This window comes from Gobius niger (assembly GCF_951799975.1).
Source record: "Gobius niger genome assembly, chromosome: 21".
In the NCBI taxonomy this organism is placed as follows: domain Eukaryota; kingdom Metazoa; phylum Chordata; class Actinopteri; order Gobiiformes; family Gobiidae; genus Gobius; species Gobius niger.
In genome coordinates, this window is record NC_136872.1 from 16,845,047 (window position 1) to 16,868,018 (window position 22,972).

Sequence of the window (22,972 nt, forward strand, 5' to 3'; positions counted from 1 at the left end):
GAAATGTTTACAGTGTTTTTGGCCTGTGTGGTATATTGTATAATGAGTATAGTGAGAAAGGGAGTAAAGGAGGAAAAATATGATGACAAAATCATGACGCTGAGGACGGCACAAACTGAGCTTGCATGTAAGTACATTGAAAAAAACAGATTTTGAAAGAAAATATACATTTATCTGCAACAATATAATAATTATAATTTAATTTCTACCTACTGTCATTGCTAAACATTGCAATTAATGTAAATGTAAGCTCCAAGTTTAGATCTAAAGGAAAATGAAAAATAAATAATAAAGATCAATTTGAATAGATTAAAGGGACTATGCGGAGTTTAAAAATGTAAAAGTTATGTATTTTACTCCCCCAACATGTTCCAACAATGTCCAAATGTGTAGAATGAGCTCAGACCTGTTCACCACAACTGCCTCTAAAATCCTGCACTGTCACTAAAAAACATGTTACTTCGGGTCCGAATTGCCGTCATGGAGGAGCTTAATATAGAAGGTGCAGTTACACGTATGACCTGAGGTGGCAGTAGTGAGTATAAAATGGCGAACTTGCATCTAGCCCCTTTAAGTATACTATTATTGGGGCCCCCCGAGAGGTTATCAGATCAATAAGGGGGGCCGTGATGTCCTGGCCTTATAGAAATGTCTGCTGTTGGAAAATTCATTCCCTGCATTTGATCCATCCTCAATGCTGGTGTCAGAAACACCTGGCTGGCTTATTGTACATGTTTTTAGTGGTAGGGGAAACCGGAGTACCTGGAGAATCTCCGTCCCGGGATCGAACCCGATACCTTCTAGCCGTGCAGCTTAAACCCATTGGCTGTGTGCACACAAAGCTTTGAGGGAGGTTGGTTAGAAATGCACTGTGTTTGTACACGACTAGTTGGGATTAGTTAGCACTTTATATTCACTTATCTTCATCTTTTTGTTTATAGGAGATGCATGTCTATTTGTTTATTTGACCTTTATTTAACCTGGAAAGTCACACTGAAATTAAGAATCTCTTTTTCAGGGGAGTCCTGGCCCCAGAGGGAAACCTATTGTGCATGTTTTCAGAGGAAACCTACGCAGACACGGGGAGAACATGCAAACTCCACACAGAAAGGCCCCGTCCAGGTGGGAATTGAACCCGGGACCATCTTGCTGTGAAGGTGAAGCACGAGGGCTAACCGCTGGAGTGAGATACGCCATGTGGAAAGGGGTAAGTTTCTGTTTCTCTTGTTGCCTCTTGTTTTATTTCATGTTTCCTGGATAGTGGAAGAGCAGAAAAGTGCTAATAACTGACCACACAGCCTCCTTGCCTTCAGCTTAGTTCCACTTTGTTTCTAAACAGCCTGTACAGTATGTTTTTTCTGTAGTTAACCAGCTGTTGTTGTCACTAGTTAGCTGTTTCCAATGAATGTCTCTTTGATCCTCTTTATGTCTTCAGGTGCAGCGTTTCTCCCTGGAAACTCAAGCTCTCAAAACGTGCCCACAAGATCGCCACCTCGATGGTAAACACATATATAACCGGACCCCTGCGCTTTCGGGGCCCCAGCGGAGCCCCAACTACAGCAGGACGAGAGAGGGGACAGTGCAGAGGGGAGCCACCCCCCGACCGGGCAGCACTGAGGGCCTCACAGATTGATGTGCGTGTGAATCACTGGGGCCCATATTGTGGAGGAGAGAGGTCAGGGCAACCTTTTACAGTTAGAAGAGAAAATGGTGAATAGATTTGTTTCTGTAAAGAGCCACAAAAAGTTAGACTAAAACAGAACCTAACTGTAGATTTTAAGCGTTATAATAGGTTTCGTGGTAGTTTCCTGTCTCAATATATCAAACTTTACATTTTGGTATCGTTATATGATAACGCTGCATGCTTTTCAGTCACATGACTTTCGTTGGCGGCCATTTTGAATACCGAAGTATTATTATGCAGTACTACATAACATGTAACAATATTTCTACTCATTTGACATTTGATTGACAGTGACATTTTTATGTTCTCGTAATCATTGCTTAAGAAGATAACAGTAAAAACATGGCCCCAGAGATGCACATTTATGTGAAGAAACCAGTAAGTCAGTGTTTAAGCTGCTCAAGACGTTAGCATGCTACCGGTTAGCATTTAGCTTCGGAAGTCAGAAGTCAGAGCTGAGCTGTTACTGTAGTATTTCCTCAGTGTCATAAATGTGAGCCACATGTATCGTGTTGAAGCCATTGACAGTTGATTGATGACAGTTGCTAACCGGTAGCATGCTAACGTCTTGACTCACTGACTCAGACTGAGACTCTATTGACATGACAAACTGTAAAAATCACAGAGAAAGGTTTTCTGTTTCCTCTTTGATGGGTTAATTTTGTCTGAGGAGTGAAGCAGATCTTTAGTAAATCTTGCTGTAGCTCCACAGACAGAGCTGCTACATCTGTGCCACATTTGCTCCTTATATCACATAAACGTATTCTCTCTGGGGCCGTGTTTTAGCTGTTATCTTCTTGAGCAATGATTACGAGTTCATAAAAATGCCACTGTCAATCAGTTGTCTTTCATTAGAGATATTGTTACATGTTGTAGTACTGCATAATTCTACTTCGGTATTCAAAATGGCTGCCGGGTCTATGCGTGATGTCATTGGAAACACACACATAGTGAATTATCTCTTCTTCTAAATACTTTCTGATGCTTTTGACACTTTATTATTGTCCCCCAAGGGAAAACTGAACTCTGCATTTTACACATCCTTCGATCAGTGGAATAACTGGGGTAAACCTGAGTGATGAGAGAAACCTACCCAGACACAGGGAACATACGCATACTGTCTATCTGGCAATCCAACCGAAGACCTTCCTGTGAGGTAAGAGTTAAGAGGAAGAGTTTATTATGAGGCTGTATTATTAAAAAAACAAGGAAACATGTGTTGCTCAAAATACGGCAAGAACTTAGACAGTGATTTTCCTCCAAGTGCTATCAGGCCAAGAGCAAGGCCCAATCTGGATTAAATGAAGTGAAATGAATTCTAAATCTGCAACTTAGAACCCAGACGAAGCCCATGTACCCCCAGTTCGAGGTCGCAGATGTCTTGTGAGGAGGCCTCTGTGTGGTTTCATGTCTGTGTGCCCCCTGCTGGCGAACGGTAGAGTCGCCCCTGGTCAAAACATGGCAATTCAGGACAGCTCTAAACACACAGCTGACAGTTGCCCTTTAGGATACAGTTTTATACGGGACGTCCCACAGAGGCTCATTTTAACCCTCTGTATTTCAGTATAGGGTCTCTCATTCAATTTGTACAACAGTATTAAATATAAAACCGAAACATCCAGGTAGGGTTGAAGCTAGAACTGTAATTGCAGGTGGTTCAGAAACATGATTGGTTAATGCTGGACAAAGGTGCAGGTCCAGTGGATAAAAGCAAGGCAGACTAGAGTAATAATCAACATCTGAAATGGTAGATGTGGGTAAAATGACAAGAAAGTGGACAGAAATAAAGCAGAGAGAGTATTTTGGTGACACTTTATGTTAAGGTGTGCTCGTTAACTATTAATAAGGCATTAATAAGCAATAGTAATCTGCTGATAAGTGTTTTATAAGCAATCTATAAGACTGTTTATAAGGTATTTGAAATATGTCGTGAACAATGTGCATGTAAAGGTTTTATTAACCCCTTAACTGATTGCATTTTCTTTAGTTCAGCTTTACCCAAATCTAAAAGCTTCTTGAAAAAAGCGTCAAAGTAGTGACAAAAATGAGACAAAAAAGCAAAAAGACGAAAATGAAAATGCAACAAAAGAGTGACAAAAACACAACCAAATAGAGACAAAGACTAGGATAAAAATGCAACAGAAGGGCGACAAAAAAGTGACAGATACGCAATAAAAAATTGGCAAAAATTAGCTAAAAAACAAAGGGACAACACGGAAACAACGCGAGGAAAAAGATCTGTTGACATCAGTTTCTCTAGGTCTTTCAAATGAGGTGCTACACTGGCCTATACACTGTAAACTCCACTCTAGAAGCTTTTAGATTTGGGTAAAACTGAACTGGTGGAAATGCACTTGGTTAAGGCGGGGTAAGGGGTTATTACCTTTAATTGCTTATTAAAGATATTAAAGCAAAACTAAGTAACTCATGCCCCTAGAGGTCATAAGCGCCACTGCAGGTGTTGTAGCATGTTACGTTTTTTTACTCATTAATTGGCCGTGTGAGTAAATACTACGCTGACAGAAAAAACAAACGGAGAGAGGGATATTGTACATCCAATCACACAATGGAGATGTTTTTTCACTCAAACCTGGCTGTAAATACTGTTAAAGTGGTGCTAGCCCACAGTTAGCTTTGCCCGCTAGCCTGTTAGCTTCTTCTTTGAGATTCTATTAGTGTGTATTGCACCTCCGACCCAGTGCAGGGAAAGGTGCAAGTGTGGTTTTCTGGCCAGAGGCACCAGGGGGAGATGAAAGACACCCCGATCATCCCATTAACACTTGTATTACCCCCAGAGGTACTAGAAAAAGGATGTATTAAGGTAAAAAAGTAATTACTTCCTCTTTAATAAGCTGCTTATTAATATCATTGTATTAAAGATGCGACTTGAGGTGACTTGCCGACTATAGTGTGACTTGACTTGACTTGATAAAAGCTATGACTTGAACTGCATTCAGTTTCAGAGGGAAATTTCTGTTTGAATCAATTTGATCAATACTATTTTCGCATCCTTAGTTCACCTTTTTGAAATGAAACTCTCTTGTAGCCTGCTCAATCTCTCTCTCTCTCTCTCTCTCGGTCTCTCTCTCCTCTCTGCTCCTGGCATGTCTTCACACAGCTGCCCCGGCGTTACCCATTCACTGCTCCGCGGCCAAACTCTTATCTTTGGCCGGCCTCTCTCTCACGGGCCAAAGCGCGCACAATACCAGCGCCTTGTCCCGTCCGTCCACTTTGATTTGTAAATACCTCCGTCGCTGCGAGACAACTTCCACTCTTGTATCTCATAAACCATCAAAAGTCGACACGAGAAAGCTGACAAAGGCCAAACCAGCAGAGGAGGACCGGGCAACAAAGGGGCCCATTTATAGCATACAGTGACCGAGAAGGGCGGGTGGGAGGAGAACCGGGGTGGAGAGTGGAATTAATGAATTAAAATGTGTAGAAACAGCACTTGCTTGAAACGCTTTTTTTTTTTCTTCTCCTTTTTTTTTCCTTCTTTGCACGAGGGGGGTCCGAGGAGGAGTGGACCTCATAAGTAGAAGCGGCGAGGGCTTTCGGGGGGCAGAAGCAGAGCAGAAGATTTGATATCGGCGATTACATAATGGAGCAGTGAGGCAGGGAGAGCGCGGCCAGTGCCAGTCGGTCACCCCCAGTTAGCGAAAGGGTCAGGCTCTGATTGACCATGGCGAGGAGACTGCGATGCTAGGGTAAGGAGAAAGATGCAGACAACAGCGGCAGGAGAGGCTTAGCATGAGGAAGTTGGCTTTGGAGAACTGCAGTTTCTGAGAGTTGTTTGTGACACATGTGGCTCCCAGGACAGTGACATCAATCGACGAGTTTGAGAGGCTGCGGTTCGAGACATCTTCATAAAGGTAAGATACATTTTTACAGGACATTTGCACATTTTACATATTATTCCTATTGATGTTGACTTTCTACATCGATGGATCACAACCCTTATTGTCTAAAGTATGCACTCTTTTTGAAAGTAAGCTACTCAAACGTGTGTTAACCAGTATTTATTAAGACTCTTAGAATACTTTCATATTAAATCACTGTTTTATGTTCAAGTAGTTAATAACTTTCAATAATAATAGTTTTTAACAATAGTTTTTACTTTCAGCTTTAAAAATGTCCAAACTCGTCTCTTTTAACCTCTTAACCCCCACCTGAACCGAGCATATTTTCTCCAGTTTGTCCACTTTACCCAAATCCGAAAGCTTCTTGAAAAAAAGAATCAAAATAGTGTCAAAAACAGGGATGAAAACGTGACCAAAGAGCCACAAAAAAGTGCCGGAAAAGCAACAATAGCATGATAAAAGAGCAACAAAAACACTGCTAAATAGTGATGAAAAAGCAACAAAAAACTGACAAAAACATGAGCATATTTTCTCCAATTTGGCTTTACCCAAATCTAAAAGCTTCTTGAAAAAAAGAGTCAAAATAGTGTCAAAAACAGGGAGGAAAACGCGACAACAAAGTGACAAAGTTGTGACCAAAGAGCGACAAAAAAGTGGCGGAAAAGCAACAATAACATAATAAAAAAGGCAACAAAAACATTACTAAAAAGTGATGGAAAAGCAGTAAAAAAAAAGGCAAAAAATAGCAACAAAAAAGTGACAAAAACATGAGCACATTTTCTCCAGTTTGGCTTTACCCAAATCTAAAATCTTAAAAAATAGTAAAAAATTGTTGAAATAGTGTCAGAAACAGGGACGAACACGTGACCAAAGAGCGACAAAAAAGTGCCGGAAAAGCAGAAATAACACGATAAAAAAACAACAAAAACACAACTGAAAAGTGATGAAAGAGCAACAAAAATGTGATAAAAACATGAGCACATTTTCTGCAGTTTGGCTTTACCCAAATCTGAAAGCTTCTTGAACAAAAGAGTCAAAATAGTGTCAAAAACAGGGAGGAAAACGCAGTGACAAAAAAGTGCCGGAAAAGCAACAAAAACACGATAAAAACATGTCACAAAAAAAAACAACAACAATGAAAACACGACAAAAAAGAGTACAGGACAGTTGGGTCTGCTATAACAGTACTTTGTCTTTTATCACATTTAAACCAGTAAAATCACATTACTTTTCTTCACATTAACATCCATGTAATACCTTCAGTCGTGTTATTGATTGATCTTCTGTGTGTTAAGCAACTAACTCAAAATCCCTTTAAAATACTTGTTTACTAAACTGCCATTGAACAGTACTAGACAGTAAAAGCTTCCTGGTCGGTATAAAAGTTATGAATGAGATGGAGCTCAGTGCCTTTGGTCCGGTAGTAGCAGGTGCGGCGCTTCTGTTGTGTTTACAGCTGAGAACAATCAGCGGAGCTTCTAAAACAAGAGTCCCACGCTCGGGCCACAGCTGATCACCTCTGCGTATCAAAGTACATCAGGATATTTCATAGTACTGCCTTTAGTCAATATAACTTCTCTTCTACTTCAGTCCAGTGGAGCAGCACATGGTTAAGTGGAGATAGTAAAATGCCCAAAGTTGTGAATGAAAGCCCCGGGAGCGCGGAGAGCAGGTGTTTCCCCCCCCCCCCCACCCGGTCTCCCGGTCAACAGCACAACTTGGCTCGGAAACATTTGGCCATTAAGTTCAGCATCACAGCAGAGTCAGATTTACCACCACTGGCCACTGTCGACTTCAGTTAAAACTGTTCTCACTAAATCTCACATCCGGGCGGCAAAGGCTGTTGCTGAATGGAGGTTACGGCCCTCAGAAACTGCCAGACAAGGAGATAGTAGAAGTTGTTTGTACACAGATGTATTAGACTCTGGAGGGTATTTCTGCTGCTGTGACATCACCTACATACAGACCGGTCATTACAGGTCAGTCCAGTATTTGACTGATTGAAGAACACCTACTTTATAAAGTGCAAATTCTGCTGTTTATGAATAGAATCTATAAAAGAACCCATTATGACTAAATAACCACATATTTCAAATCTGTTTTTGCAACATTTTATGAACAACTGAACACAGTGGGATGAACTCTCTCCATATTTGAGAATTCACCAACTATACCTGAGAGAACTGCACGTATCAGGCTGGCTTTCACCTGGTTACTATTGTAAAACACCACCATATAAGTAGCACTGTCATGATTATATCAACTTATTGTTCAGAGGGACTATATAGAGTTTAAAAATGTTAAAATTAAGTATTTTCCTCCCCATACATGTTACAGCCATGTCTTAATGTGTTGAATGAGCCCAGACCTGTTCACCACAACTGCCTCTAAAATCCTGCACTGTCACTCAAAAACGTGTTAATTCGGGTCCTTGTGCCGTCATGCACGAGCTATATATAGAAACTGCAGTTACACATAAAACCTGAGGTGGCAGTAGTGAGCATAAAATGACTAACTTGCATCTAGCCCCTTTAATAAATGGCAGATAAACAAGTCATTGTTAGGCTCAATATTTATCGTCTGTGCATGTATTATTTGTTGCCATTTTTCTAATGTAATACTTTATTTTCTACCCCAAGTAGGTTGTGTTTCATTGTATTTCGATGTATTGTGGGAAATTGCAAGATTAAGTCAAAGCTTTACTCACATTTTTAAGCGTTAGAGCAGGGGTAGGCAACTTCAGGCGCGGGGGCCAAATCCGGCCCTCCAGCACAGAACCTGTGGCCCACAAGGTGATTTTGAGAAATATTGTTATACAAGTAAGAGTTCAAATACCTGTTAAAGTACTCTGATATGTGGGAAATTCTGTCAGTATTTCTTAAGTTTCCTGGTTGAACATCCCACTATGTCGTATATAATGTAAAACATTGGCCTTTGCAGGAAATGGTTCTTTCCAATGGTGAGGTTCGGCCCTTGGTGTTTTGGCAATGATGAAAATCGGCCCTCCTTGAAGCAAACTTGCCTACCCTTGCTTCAGAGTTAGTTTCTGATAAGACGGTCTTCAATAATATTGTTTATCGCCATATTTTCCTGCCTCAATACATCAAACTTCAAATTTTGTTATTGCGACTACCTTACACATCGGTAAGTAGTTTGAAAATTGAGGCTTGAGTATTGTAAGAATAATATTAGAAGTTATGTATGTGAAAGATGGCCTTGTCAGAATGTGTGTCGTCCTGTGTGGCGGCGCGCCTCGCTCAGTGGTGTCTGCTCCTCTCTGTTTGTCTGAGCAGATGTCTGCTTGGCTCCGTGTTGATGTTTGGACAGTGTTTGGAGCCCGGGCCAGCGGCTGCAGTGGTGCAGCGGACAGTGGTCGGCCCATTCACGCTCTCCTCTATGGGCTCCTTTCACTGCGCGGGGATTACTGTCTCCTGCTGGAATACTAATGATGGGCCTTTGTCGTCGCTATACAGTAACTTCCACCTTCACCGCGCAGAAATCCTTCCCCTCCGCTCCTTGCTTTGTCACCTGATGCCCAAATGTGCTCAATCTTCCCCCCTCCAATTCAATTACACTGTGTGCACTGCAAAAACAGCCTCCTCTCGGACTGCAAGGTCTTGTTTTTTGTTTATATTTAGTTGGTTGTGTTTATTTAAGATCTTGATTTGGAGACTTTACTGTCCCCATTCACAAATTTGTCGTCCGCATTTTGATCCATCTCTCAAACTTTTTTTTATATCTTTTTTATATCTTGGTGAGGACTGTGAAGGATTAGTCTATTATGCATGTTTAGGGTTGACTTGAAGTGTTGCTGGTTTCTACTTTACATGGATTTCTTACTAAGAAAATTGTTTTCCGAGTCAATGGAAACTCTGAAACTCAAGGATGATACTCTACTAATACTAATACTGTAGTATACACCACATAGATCTAAAAGGAGGGGTCTGTAGTATTTGGCAGTACTTGAACAGGTGTAGATCACTGTTTGGTGTTGTATTTTTCAAGATATACTCTTTGGTTCCCACTACAGTATGTAAAGTAAAACGAAAAACAGAAATCTCACTTAAAATGTGTTTGTGAAGGCTTCGTCATCCAGGAATGATCCATTACACAGATTATCTTTACAGCTTTACCGGCTTGAAATGACAAACAATATACTGGCTATAACTGTTTGAAACTTGTGAAAATAGTAATACGGGGACTTATTAACCAAATAAATCTACACTTAACCTGCACAAAACAGTACATTTCCCAATTCAAGTCATCATAGCTAATATTTATTTCATGTTTTGTTTTTTCAGTGTGTGATTTCCCCCATTAGTGGCCCTTCACGTCAAACAAACTCTCAGAGCATTGGCCCCCCCTCCGCCCCTCTCTCACTCTCACTCGCCCGGTTGGTATTATTCAATGGTGGCTTTTGTCTCTTTCATCTCACTGTGGACAAAGGATTCTTGTGCAAAAGGGACAGTGGACAGAGGGGAAGAGATACACCTAAACTTGGCTGTGGCTGTCCAAACATTTTTACTCATACAAGTATTGCATCATTGACGTAAAAAACTGGGGGGCAAAGTCGACACAAACTCCATTTTGTTGTAAACAAAGCAGCAGACCAACAACCTGGGACCTCCCAATGTAAAATAAATAACTAGTATTTATAATAAATTCAGGTGGACAACCTTCAAAATCTGGTTTGTTTTGATAAAATGTTTTGATATTTGGCTTAACTCATTGTTATGAATCTAAAAATATAGTGTTGTCTAGAAAACTACTGACCCCCATTTTTGGAACACCAGGGTGATCAGGGGTGTCCAAAGTGTCCACATGTGTCCCTCAGACCTATTTTTGATGGCCCACATGCTACTTGTTGAGTTGGCACACATCGACAGAGATGATACTTTACCTGCAAGTCCAATAATTCCTTGCGATTAAACTAAATATTAAAAAAATGTTGTGGTTCCGAGCCTAAATACAGGTGTGGGTAACAGGGCAAACCCCTCATGGACCTACCTCCAATTTGTGGTCCTCCATGCAATATATGGAGTGACGCTATTAGGCTGACCTCTCAATGAAATACACAGCCATCTCAAAGTTACTCAGACAACTTCATAGGACTAGGGCTCTTTAGTTTAAGGCTTCAAATGCAGAGAAACAAGCCATCGGGAAACTTGTTGCACCACTGACTATAGAGTTAGGAGCAATACGGCAGCATGTTACCTGACTTTCGTGGGTGTATAACAATATTTCAAATGGTTTGATGAAAAGTAATTGTCATCGTTTTATTAGATTGAAATTACGCTTTATATTCCAAGGGTAGAAGTGGGACACACACACTTATGTACAGTATTAGTGCACAGTGATAGTTATATGCTTAAAGGAGCTATACTTGATTGTACAAAGAAACAGGGTCACTCAAATTTCAAATTGCTATTTTCTGGTCCAAACCCATCTCAAACTTTTCTAATGCATTTACAACATCAACATTTAAAGAGTTTAAACCAGGTTTCACAACTTTCAGAAAACTGACACTTCACTGTAAACAATGCCTGCTAGCCTGACATTTTATGACTGTTTAAAAGGCTTTAAAACCAGTGTTTTTTGGATAAATGTCTGTTTTTACCATATACTAAAGGACAAAACAAATTTTATTCCAATAACAGTGATGTCACTTCTTGTGCCCATTTTCAATAAGGAAGTACAAAATCACAAAATTGTGAAATCAGGGAAAGCTAGGTTACATTTTCAGCTAAATCTTTAATATGATTATGTCTACTGTGTTCTGTGTCGTATGCACTTTAAGTGGAAGTGCCACTGTGGTTCTGGTTGTTGTGAGGCTGAAGCTCTTCCGCATTGTAGTGTCCTTGGGCAAAACACTTGACCCCTTGTTACTTGTGTCTCCATGAATTCGCTCTCAATGTTAAGTGCTTTAAAGGTCAAACTATCACTTCAATTACTGCACTAGTAGGTCTTAGATCAACCAGATTATACAGTACACACATGTTGCGTAGATTTGACATGTTGAAACAATACCTGTTCTAGTCACCCCATTCATTGTCTATACATAAATGCGAGAATAATCTTCTAATGCATTCGAAACATCTCAAAAATGTAAAACTGCCAGAACAAACGGCACATTGGCGGACAATCTGAAAAGGTCTATATGTTTACTGTATGTGTAGGCGGGAGGTTTGTTGAGTTCAAAGTTCAGCCGGACACAGATTTAGCCAATCGCGTGCATCAACTTTGACCCCGCCCTCTTCCCCTCTCGCTCCTCCGCAACTCAGTATTCAGAGCTATCACAAACACAGATGTCTATTATCCGTTTGGTTGTGGACACAGAGAGAGAGGGGTCAGAAGGGACAGACAGGGGAAGACTGCGCCTATCAGATTCTTCCGCTAATGTTTTTGCTTTTTTTGGTGTGGATTTGTTGTATTTGCGCCCGGAAAGGCATCGGCCGTCTGGGACAAAGGGGCCATTGAGGAGATAGATGTAGAGACAGCTATTATCGGCTGTACAGATAATGCCCAACGCAGTGACAATTAGTGTCCGTGGCACAGGGGCGAGAGGGTGCAGACTCCTCATTCAAACATGCAGTGGTCCATGTATACGAGAGGCAGCTATTGTGGACAACAACATCTATGGAAACAAAACAAGCACTCAGTTGACACCAATGAAACGTATGAGTGAACATGAACGGGGGCAGTTATAATCACAGAGACATGCTGCACAACCACAGTACCATATCGCTTTGAAGAATCTCGTCAAGTGAAATTGTAAATAACCCAGATTTCCATCGATATTCGGGATCTCCAGTTACCATATTTTCCGGACTGGGGGTGCGACTTATCCTTTAGGTCCGACTTATATTTAAAAATATATGATTTCACATATTTGCAATTATCACACTGACAGATGCTCGAGGGCGCTAGAGGCTTGTGTACCAGTATCTGCTACTCCTGAACCACTGATGATTTAAAAAAGAAAGTTTGGAGGTGTTAGGTGGCCACAGCGAGAGGAACGAGTTCGAAAATGGGTGCTTGAACAACGTGATGCCGGGAGAGGTTTGTCAATGGTGCAGTTACGCCTCCATGCCCAGGTAGTTGCCACGGCCGGTGCGACTTATATATGTTTTTCCTTTTTAATTATGCATTTTTTGGCTGGTGCGACTTATATTCCAGGGCGACTTAGAGTCTGGAAAATACGGTAGTAACTACCAATAGCCCTCCACCAGCCCTTTGCAATTGCTCCCCAAAGGCTTTCTACATTTCTACATTAGCTCCATGAGTCAAATTTGGTTACTTTCTGAAATTAGTTTCTCTTTCGCACCAAATGAGTGACAATGAAAAAAAAATAGAGCATAATTTAGGTTAACGTAGCAAAAGTATTGAGGGGGATATAAGTTATTTTTCTTTCTTTGTCTTGAAATATCATCTTGAACTAACTGCAATGGGTGTACCAAAATCCCAAAGTTATCTTTAAACAAGTAGCTCACAAGGGAAAAGAAGGTCAGAGTCCCCTAATCAATAATATTACATCTAGTTCAAGGTCAGGTTTCTTTATAAAGCACATTTACATAACAGTGATTACTGCCCCAAAGTGCTGTACAGGTTTAGAGTGCACAGTGCACTAGATACTGGTTTTCAATAAAGAAAACCAGAATAAACACAACAATATATAAAACAAACAAAGCAAAAATAGACAGGAAAAATATGGAAAATGCTCATGTGTTAAAAGCCTGTTCAGTTTAGATATAAAAACACTGCAACATGACAACACCTCACAGACATAGGCTGAGTGTAATTTAATGTAACAGTATCTTGTGGAGGATGGTGGTGAAAGTGCTGCAATCGGCTTCACCAATTTGGCCAAAGCGTCGGATTTTACGCCCGCTGTTAAGTAACGGCCAGTAGCATCTCCTCATCTTCATTCTTGTGCTGTCTCGCGACTTTGGCACATGAACAAACCTGAACTATCGCGCTCTTAATGTGAAAGAGCAGCTGTGCCCTGATGCTGAAAGGAGGCTTTTATTTTGACGGGGCCAGCTGCCTGTGTAGAAAGGGTTCAGTGGAGCGACCAGGACAGGCAGAATAAAGAGCATTTGAAATATGTGCCGCTTTGGTCACTTCTCTGAGGATCCCCCTTTTTTTACAAATGTCACACTCTGTCTCACAGTCGAAATATTTTGTACATTCAGAACTGTATTGCGTATACAAATAACTACTGTTATTTCATTTGCGGGAAACTGCTGGTGCTCCATTGTCAGAAATGTAACTAAGCTGAGCTGTTTTAACCCAGAGGCGCCCAAACCTTTTTAATTGGAGGGCCAAAAAGGAAACTGATCAGTGGGTTAAGGACTGACTGTAATACCGTTTTGCATGTAAAAATATGGATCTATTAAATGTCCTTTAGTTGACTGCTCACATACTGTTTAACCTCTTAACCCCCACATGAACCGAGCCCATTTTCTCCAATTTGGCTTCACCCAAATCTAAAAGCTTCTCGGACAAAAAGTGTCAAAATAGTGACGAAAACGAGGATTAAAAACTAAACAAAAAAACAGAAAAAGCGACAAAAACACGATTAAAGAGTGATGAAAAAGCAACAAAAAGCCCCAAAAAAGTGACAAAAATGTGCTGAAAATGTGCTGAAAATCTGAAAATATAAACACCAAAAACACGACACAAAAAGAGACTAAAACATGACTTAAGAGTGATAAAAAAGCAACAGAAAAGCATCACAATCCGTTTATTGTCATTGAGCAAATGCTGGTCTCAAGTCAACCCTTGCAATCAAGAAAAAAAAAAGCGACAAGAGAGTAACAAAAAAGTGTTGAAAATGCGAGAGACAAAAACGCAGTGAACAAAAAGTTACAATCAGCTATGTAGGTCTTAGCTTTCAAATGAGGTGTTACTTTGGCCTATAAGCTGTAAACACCAGTTGAGAAGCTTTTAGATTCGGGTTAAACCGAACTGGAGAAAATGTGCTTAGGGTAAGAGGTTAAGTGTTGCGAGTACATGTTGATGAATGATGTGTCTATTGAGTGCACAATGAATCAAAGTAGATCCTCCTTCCAAGTCCAATCACCATCTCTCGAGGAGTCAAACCAGTGGCTAAATTTGATCCACTTTGAGCACCCCTTCTTTAACTTTATTGCTTAGGCTTAATGTTACTGATGTTACCTCATAAATGAAAGATAAAAGTCTGATTCCTTTCATGGTTTTGTTTCTTATCTGTCCTTTCCTCCTCCAGACCACCCCTGCTTCAGCCATGACCACGGCCACGCCCCCGTCCTCCGAGGGCTCCTCCCCCCAAAAGGTGTGCCACTCCCAGACCCAAACGGACATCACCAAACCTCTGCTGGGATCCCCCGGCGGGACAGGGGGGGCCAACACTGGCACCAACGGGACCAACGGAGCAGCCGGAGCGAACGCACTGAGGAGGCGGCGCAGGGTCCTGTCCAAAGACGGCCGCAGTAACGTGTGCATCGAGCACGTGAGCGGCCGGGGGGCGCTGTACCTCCGCGACCTCTGGACCACGTTTTTGGACATGCAGTGGCGCTACAAGTTCTTCCTTTTCGCAGCCACCTTTGCTGGGACGTGGTTCTTGTTCGGGATCCTCTGGTACCTGATCGCTCTGGTGCACGGAGACCTACTGGGTAAAAAAATCCCTGTATATGCAAACATCCGATCTGTAATGGTAATTCATCAATGAAATATGATTGCCTTGCTTTTTCCAATTGGGGTTACAGGTTGAGAATTACTGCCTCATAACTTCAATTCTTTATCCCGCTCCAGAGTTCGACCCTCCGTCTAACCACACTCCCTGTGTGATGGAGGTGAAGACTCTGACCGGGGCGTTCCTGTTCTCCCTGGAGTCCCAGACCACCATCGGGTACGGCTTCAGGTGCATCACAGAGGAGTGTCCCGCCGCCATCGTCCTGCTCATTTTTCAGCTGGTCCTCACCACCATCATGGAGATCTTCATCACCGGCACCTTCCTCGCCAAGGTCAGGAATAAGGAAGACAGTGATCTATCTATCTATCTATCTATCTATCTATCTATCTATCTATCTATCTATCTATCTATCTATCTATCTATCTATCTATCTATCTATCTATCTATCTATCTATCTATCTATCTATCTATCTATCTATCTATCTATCTATCTATCTATCTATCTATCTATCTATCTATCTATCTATCTGTGTGTATATCAATGTGTAGCATAACCCTGGGCCACTTATTTTATTGTTGTTTTATTAAGTGATTGGCACATAGTACCTGCATCCCGTCTCTGTTTTCTAACAATTCTTATCTTTACTGCACTCTTCTCACTTACATGACACTTCTGTTTATGCGATTACTGCAATAAACGCCTTTATATGAAGGGCTATCATAGTTTTACGAGTCACGAACTGTGCGAACAGTTTAAATGGATTTTACAATCCAGACTTCGAGAATGAGTCTAGTAGTGGTGACGTTGCATAATCTTGTTCTTTCACCTTAGGTTGCTCGTCCAAAGAAGCGCGGAGAGACCGTGAAGTTCAGTCAACACGCGGTCGTCTCCAGTCACGAGGGACAGCCCTGCCTCATGATCCGAGTGGCCAACATGCGCAAAAGTCTGCTGCTGGGGTGCCAGGTAAAAGGAAACAGGAGCAGGAAGACTTGATAAAAGAAAAAGGGGAATGACTGTATAGACATACTTTTAACTCTTTATGTGAAAATAAAAAGTAGATATTTGTGCTTGTAGGGACCCCGCGGCTGTATGAGTGGTCAGCATGGCACCTTTACTTTTGATCACAGTGGTCTCTAGGACGCTCCAGGATCAAATGTTTAAAGGTTTTCACTGCTGATGGACCCTTTCACCAGAAAACCTACAAAACAATTGATCCTGGAGCCGTGATCGAAAGTAAATCCGCCACGCTGATCACTCATTCAGCCGCTGGGTGCACAAATATCAACTTTTTTCACATAAAAAGTTGCACAGCGCACCTTTAATGTACAGTATGGCCATTGTAAACAAATTAGAATGAGGACGTACTCAACTATGGGAGCTTTTTCACTCTTTATTGTCAGTTTTGGCAACAGGGATTGCTACAACCACAAAGAACTGTATATTGGACAAAATACAGCCACATCTTGAAACATAGAAAGAGGGACTATACAGAGTTTAAAAATGTTAAAATAATGTATTTTCCTCCCCCTACATGTTCCAGCCATGTCCTAATTTGGAGAATGAGCCCAGACCCACAACTGCCTTTAAAATCCTGCACTGTCACTCAAAAAGGTGTTAATTTGGGTCTGAATATAGAAGGTGCAGTTACACGTATGACCTGAGATGGCAGTAGTGAGTATGAAATGGCAAACCTGCATCTTGCCCCTTTAAACAATAGCAGGAAAAGGTTTGATAACGTCCGTGTGTATGGTAGTACTGACCAAAGCACTCATTTAGTTTTGAGGTTGTTCTGAGCACTTATGTCTTGGGCTTTTAACAGATACCCATGACAAGTTCATTAAAGGCAATCGGTGGCGCCAACAATGCCGATACCATGGGTTACCGATAGGTTTTTGAGACGTACAATGTCATAAACCGGTATGCTTTTTTGGGCTAGTTGTACCTAGTCATTTCTCCTCCCCTCCTTCTGGGCTACCGGCTGAACAGCCCAGATAAGATATCCACATTAATCTTTTATTACTGACTCTATCCTTCTTGTTCGGCCGCACACAGCTTCTTACATCCACTGACTCCATGTGTTTCTCCAGGTGACGGGGAAGCTGCTCCGGACGTCCCTGACCAAAGAGGGAGAGACCGTCAGACTAGATCAGAGGAACGTGCCCTTCAGTGTGGACACCTCCACCGACAGCCCCTTCCTCATCATCCCCCTCACCTTCTACCATGTGATCGACGAGAGCAGCCCGCTACGAGCATGGGCTGCGAAAGGTATATCACACTTGTTGCCCTGGAAGTCAAAACCCTTATCCTGAATTCAACTCATTTGGTGCACTTGAGCCCTTGAGTATGTAAACGTAGGTAGGTGTGGGCCTCCGCGGTCATGTGCTGGTTGTAGCTGTTGAACTGGAGCTGGCACTGGGGCAGAGGGAGGAATGTGACGGACAGAGGGCAGAGACAGCCCTCATTAGAACACAATGCGGCTCAGTCCCAGGACCAGGGCACAGGACAGATCCACTTACAACTGAGCAGGGCTACCAGGAAAACGAAAGAAAGAAATGGCCTTTAAATAGCAAAACTCAGCCTTTATTCAGGAAGACATTGTAAAAAAAGTTTAGGCTTTTATTTGACAAGCTTGCAAACAGTGTGAAATGGGAAAGAAGTGTGTGAGAAATCGATGTTGTGATGCTGTGGTTGGCACAAAGCTCCTGCCCAACCCTTTGTCCTGGTTTGGGTGTGGTTCAGTCCGATATCAATCCTGGCTTAGATCTTTTTGCCCCTTTGTTAGTAGGGCTGCACGATGAGAATGAATATTATATTACTGTCTTGATCATGTTGCAATAACATTTTGGCTGCATTATTCTACCAAACCATTTCAATACAGTTTGATTTCTTTTTGTGTGTCAAAACAAATGTTTAAAAAAAACAAAATGAGGGTAAAAGCTAGGAAGGAAGGAAGTGCTTTATTTGTCACTGTACAACCGTTTTTGGAGGTTGAGGAAACCGTAGCATCCGGAGGAAACTTGCTGCCTTCAGTACTTCTCTGATCCTCTGAAACAGTGCACCGCCTCCTGGGTTTGTCCCTGTTTCAGAGCGTGGTGTCCTGCACTGGTCAGCTCCACCTCCTCCTTCCACTTCCTCCTACAGCTCCCTCTGCCCACAGCAGTTAATCTGTTTTATTCTCCAGTGAGCGTCCATTAGCCAGAACAAAATAGAAGTCATGTGCGGGTTAGCTGTGAGTCTTGCCCTGGATTCCGGCTTGTTTGGCCCTTTTTTGTTTCCTGTACCAAAAGAGAGGGAGTGTGCTTGTTTACACGTCGCCATGACTAAGAATCATGACTGAAACTGAACTTTTTTACATTTTTGAGTTGTCAGGCATTTGGTAAATCTCAGTCAGATGGAAAACCTCAATGAACTTTCAGTAGAGTGTCATTTTTTGCGATTATAGATATTGTGTCACCTGCTCAAATAATAATTTAGTGCTATATGGTGCTGCCCTAACAGCTCCACATCATATTATACTATATTGCCAGCACTTGTGTGGTCCTATTACGAGGAGCTTCACTGTACCACACAAAAGACACTCTTAACATGTTACTGTCCATGAGCACAGCACGACAAACCGCTTCTCCTTTGTCCATCCTCTTCCACATCCGAGCTCTTTACATGAATCCAACGCAGTGACATGCGGCGGCGTGGATCTGTTTCATCCTGTCACTGTGAGTCCTCTCCGTGGGACACTGTGGAGAAGACCCATGAATGTATAGTCTGCAGCCACTGAGCAGAGACGGCAGAAGAGCCCTACAGTACATTTGATGGACCGAACCAACAGACCATTCACGCTTTAGTGGTTGGTTCTGAAAAGGGTGAAGTCATGTACAGTAAAGAGTTCCTTCCAAATCCCTTGACGAATCACAGTGTTTGCTTTTTTTCGTTGTATTTGCTCAGATGAGAGAACAAAAGAACGGAAACGCTGCAAATTGCCTTTGTGTGCACGCCTGAAGACTAATCCCATATGGTTTTGCTTCAGTAAGCGGTTAATAGTGACCTCATTCCCAAAGAGATACTTGAAGGTGTCTCCTGTGTATCTTGTTCGACCATGGCAACTCTAGTAATACTCTTCTGATGAACATTTTTTACACCAATATCCAAAGAGAGATACAAATGTGCGTTGCCCTGAAAGTAGAAGGTTACACACGTTTTTGGTAAGACAATAGAAGATTTGGTGCCCTAATGTTTCTGAATGGTGTAGCCCTGTAGTATGAATGCCGTGTTGGCTGGTTGCGAAACAGTGTTTTGTGAGGCTGAGGTGCGGGTCGGCGTCAGGCTCAGGGCTGTTTGCACAGATGACGGTCTGGATGATGGAGACTGTTGATGCAGGTGTGGAGTTGTTTGACTGAACATGTCTCGTATGTGTCCTCTGTATGTGAAGGATGTGACCAGGGACAGGCTACACATGTTACACATTGTTAAGGGCAAGTTTGTAGTGACTCTTATCAAACGGTCCTGCTTCTGTGTTGATTTTAATCGAGGCTTGATTTTTCTTTAGAGGCTGGGGATGGGAAGGGTTGTGTTGGAATGTCCAAACTTTGATTTGATTATTTTTAAGTCCTCAGTTCTCAATTATCAAAAGCATATTTTATGATATTTTACAACAAATGTGCTAAATAATTAGCAAACACAACTGTACGAGATCTACTGTTCTTACAATTAAATGTTTGGTTCTTTGTTACATCGTTTTACCTTACCGGATAGTTGCATACAGGTAACACAGAGTAGTTCACTTTAGTCAGGGGTGTCCAAATGTTTTTTCAGGTCACATATTGAAGTTTAAGGCCACAAACCAGTGGTCAATGCATTGAAACATTCAACTGGGTACATTTCAGAGACATTTTAACGGTGCTCCACACCGTTAATTGGACTTGGAAGGTGTGTTTTACGATTGTCCATAGCCGTAGCCATAGCACGCCATCGTCTTGCCGTCCCTCCCCGTTCTGTGATTGGTCCCTAAATCCATGCAAAGATGCTGAGCAGTTCGAAATGATTAGAGCGCACAAAGCAGCATTGGTATTCCCAGGCTAACCATCGCTGGCAGTGTTTGCCAATTCAACAAGGGGCCACCAAAAAATGGTCTGAGGGTTATCAAACATATAAAAGTCATTGGATTGTGGAAATCACCACAGAAGAGGGCATTGAGAGTTCTTACTGGGGTTTTGGCAGCCAAAACAGCTCCAGAAAAATGTTGCCTGAAGTGGTATCATGAGGTGCCAGTAGAGATCTTCATCATTTAAGTACATTGTGAAATTTGTGATGTGAATAAAACTGAGAATGCAAATGTTTTCAAATGAAGTTGCAATCCACCAATGCTCCTTGTAGATCCATGGTCTGAAACACATCCATAATCAGGTCTTGGGAAGTAACTACAAGTTTAAAATTATTAAAATGCATTTCTTGTGTCTTCCAGGAGGTGGTTGGACAGACCCAGAGCTGGCTGACTTTGAGCTGCTGGTGATTCTGAGCGCCACCATCGAACCCACCTCTGCTACCTGCCAAGTCCGGACGTCCTACCTCCCAGACGAGATCCTGTGGGGCTACGAGTTCCCGCCCGTGGTCTCCCTGTCCCCCTCCGGGAAATACGTGGCCGATTTCGCCTTCTTCGACAAAGTGGCCAAAACGAAATCCGCTCCACTTTTAAAACAAGCCCTACCGCCCAGTCCCACCACTCAAACCAGGGGCAGCCAGGGCGGAGGAGCGGATCCGGAGAAGATGCGGCTCGAGGAAAAGTATCGCGGGGAAGAGAAGGGGCGAGAGAAGGGGCGAGACAAAGGGCGTGTCCGGGACAGCAGCCCGCTCAGCGTCCGAATCAGCAACGTGTGAGAAAAACAAAGGGAAGTGGTTCACACAGCAAAACTGAAACTGTTGACAGCTGCTAAACTCAAACTTGCAAAGCGATGCAGAGGTACCGCAATATGGCAGGAAACCCTTCACATCAAAGACACTGCGCCTCTCTGCCGACTGTAACCACACAGTGTAAATAACATAGACAACATCAGGAGCAAGGGCGGCGACTCTTTACCTTGTACATGTAAACACAGGACTGGATTACTGTTACACTCAGCTAAAAGACAGACTAATCTTCATTTTAACTCATATGGCATGACTGATAAAGAAAAGAAGGAAATAGGACATCAAAATGAAAAGGTCGAGCAAGAATGTTTTAAATCAAAATTAAGCGTTTGTTTTTAAAAAGTTAACCTCTTAATCTCCACCTGAACCGAGCACATTTTCTCCAGTTTGGCTTTACTCAAGTCTAAAAGCTTCTTGAAATAAAAATATCAACAAAAATGAGACGAAAATGAGGATGAAATTAAAAAAAAGTGACAAAAATGTGTAGAAATGTATTGGAAAAAAGCCACAAAAGAGCAACAAAAAAAAATTGCAATCAGCGATAAAAATGTGTCAAATATGTGACTGCAACGTGAGGAAAAAGATCCATTTAGATGAGTTTTGTAGGTCTTAGCTTTCAAATGAGGCATTGTGAGGTTACACTGGCCTATTGGCTGTAATCTTTTGGATTATTTTGCACTCAGTTAAGGCGGGGTTTAAGAGGTATAAAAGTGTCTTTAAAATTGAGTTATATGCAAGTCTGATTATTATTTAAATAGATTTTTTACAGAAGGTCTAAGAAATATTTTAACTAGACAAGAAGTAAAAAATAATCTGGAATGGCCAGAATGTACAAAAGGGACTTTACTGTACCGTATTTTCCGGACTATACATTTTTTTTCATAGTTTGGCTGAGGGTGCGTCTTATACTCCGGAGAGACTAATATGTGATGTTTTTTTTTCTCTTTTTTGAATTCAAATATATAATTTCACATGCCACTAGAGGGCACTGCAGGCTAATCGAGCAGCAGAAAGAACGTTTGGAGTGAGCGAGAAAGCGTAAAAAGGACCAGACACCTATTCAGTTTGTTGTTTAGCTTCATGTCGCTAGCCATCCATGTGTTACATTAGCATACCGTACACCTATTCAGTATGTTGTTTTCTTCTTCACTACGCATATTTGGCCTGCTGCGTCGCTATATCCCCACGAAGACAAAACGCTTATATTTTCTGAAAGGTCTGTGAAAACGGTGCAAGGCCTGTGTGAGGCGCTGTGACGCTAACGCAGATAATAGAACAAGATGTAGAGGGCGCATGCGCAGGAAACTTTTGTGGAATGAGAAAATGAAAGACAAGGAGGAGAGTTTATTCTTCAGATGTAACGGGACTAAAGCAGAAAAACCTGTCACCGGACTTTTACTGTCAGTCCAAAAACACAGATTGACTCGGCCGTGTTTTTCTCATAGACTGTATATATAAATGGACAGCTTCTGCTCACTCCTCCCCGTTTATCGTAAAGACTACGGTCGTGGGGGAAGTCATGGCAGAATTACAGACTCCCCCTCCCCAGCTCTGACGAAGCATGTTCCTAAAAAGGGCATGAGGGCGGGATCTTCACTGTAGACTCGGCCCTTGCGTGACGTGTAGCTTGCGCTGCTCCAATGCAAACAGTTCGACCCTTATCAAGTACGAGATTTCTAAAATTATTTTTATGAAAACCAGCCTGGTTTCTTGAATTGTGACTAACCCAGCGTTATCTCAGGAGAAATATCTTGCCTATTCTAGTGTTGAAAAAACAGAAACCAGGCGTTAAAGTTGTTTTAAGGTGTCTAAACTCCAATGCTTTTCAATGGGGGCCTAGTGGCGATATGGAG

At 42.0% G+C, this 22,972-nt stretch overlaps 1 protein-coding gene across 1 annotated transcript; it reads left to right on the plus strand.

The window, feature by feature from the left end:
- Window positions 1-5,121: 5,121 nt before the first annotated feature.
- Window positions 5,122-21,413, plus strand: kcnj10a (potassium inwardly rectifying channel subfamily J member 10a). Its single transcript, XM_079580400.1, has 6 exons — window positions 5,122-5,556; window positions 14,792-15,197; window positions 15,337-15,548; window positions 16,050-16,181; window positions 17,306-17,483; window positions 20,677-21,413. Exons 2-6 carry the CDS (start codon window positions 14,810-14,812, stop codon window positions 21,087-21,089), a joined length of 1,323 nt encoding a protein of 440 aa, XP_079436526.1. The 5' UTR covers window positions 5,122-5,556; window positions 14,792-14,809; the 3' UTR covers window positions 21,090-21,413.
- Window positions 21,414-22,972: the final 1,559 nt, after the last annotated feature.

Bases quoted from the DNA above. Each gene is read 5' to 3' on its own strand.
- kcnj10a (XM_079580400.1), top strand. From the start codon at position 14,810: ATGACCACGGCCACGCCCCCGTCCTCCGAGGGCTCCTCCCCCCAAAAG. The intron at 15,198-15,336 runs GTAAAAAAATCC...ATCCCGCTCCAG, and splicing joins GGTGCACGGAGACCTACTGG to AGTTCGACCCTCCGTCTAAC. The intron at 17,484-20,676 runs GTATATCACACT...TGTGTCTTCCAG, and splicing joins ACGAGCATGGGCTGCGAAAG to GAGGTGGTTGGACAGACCCA.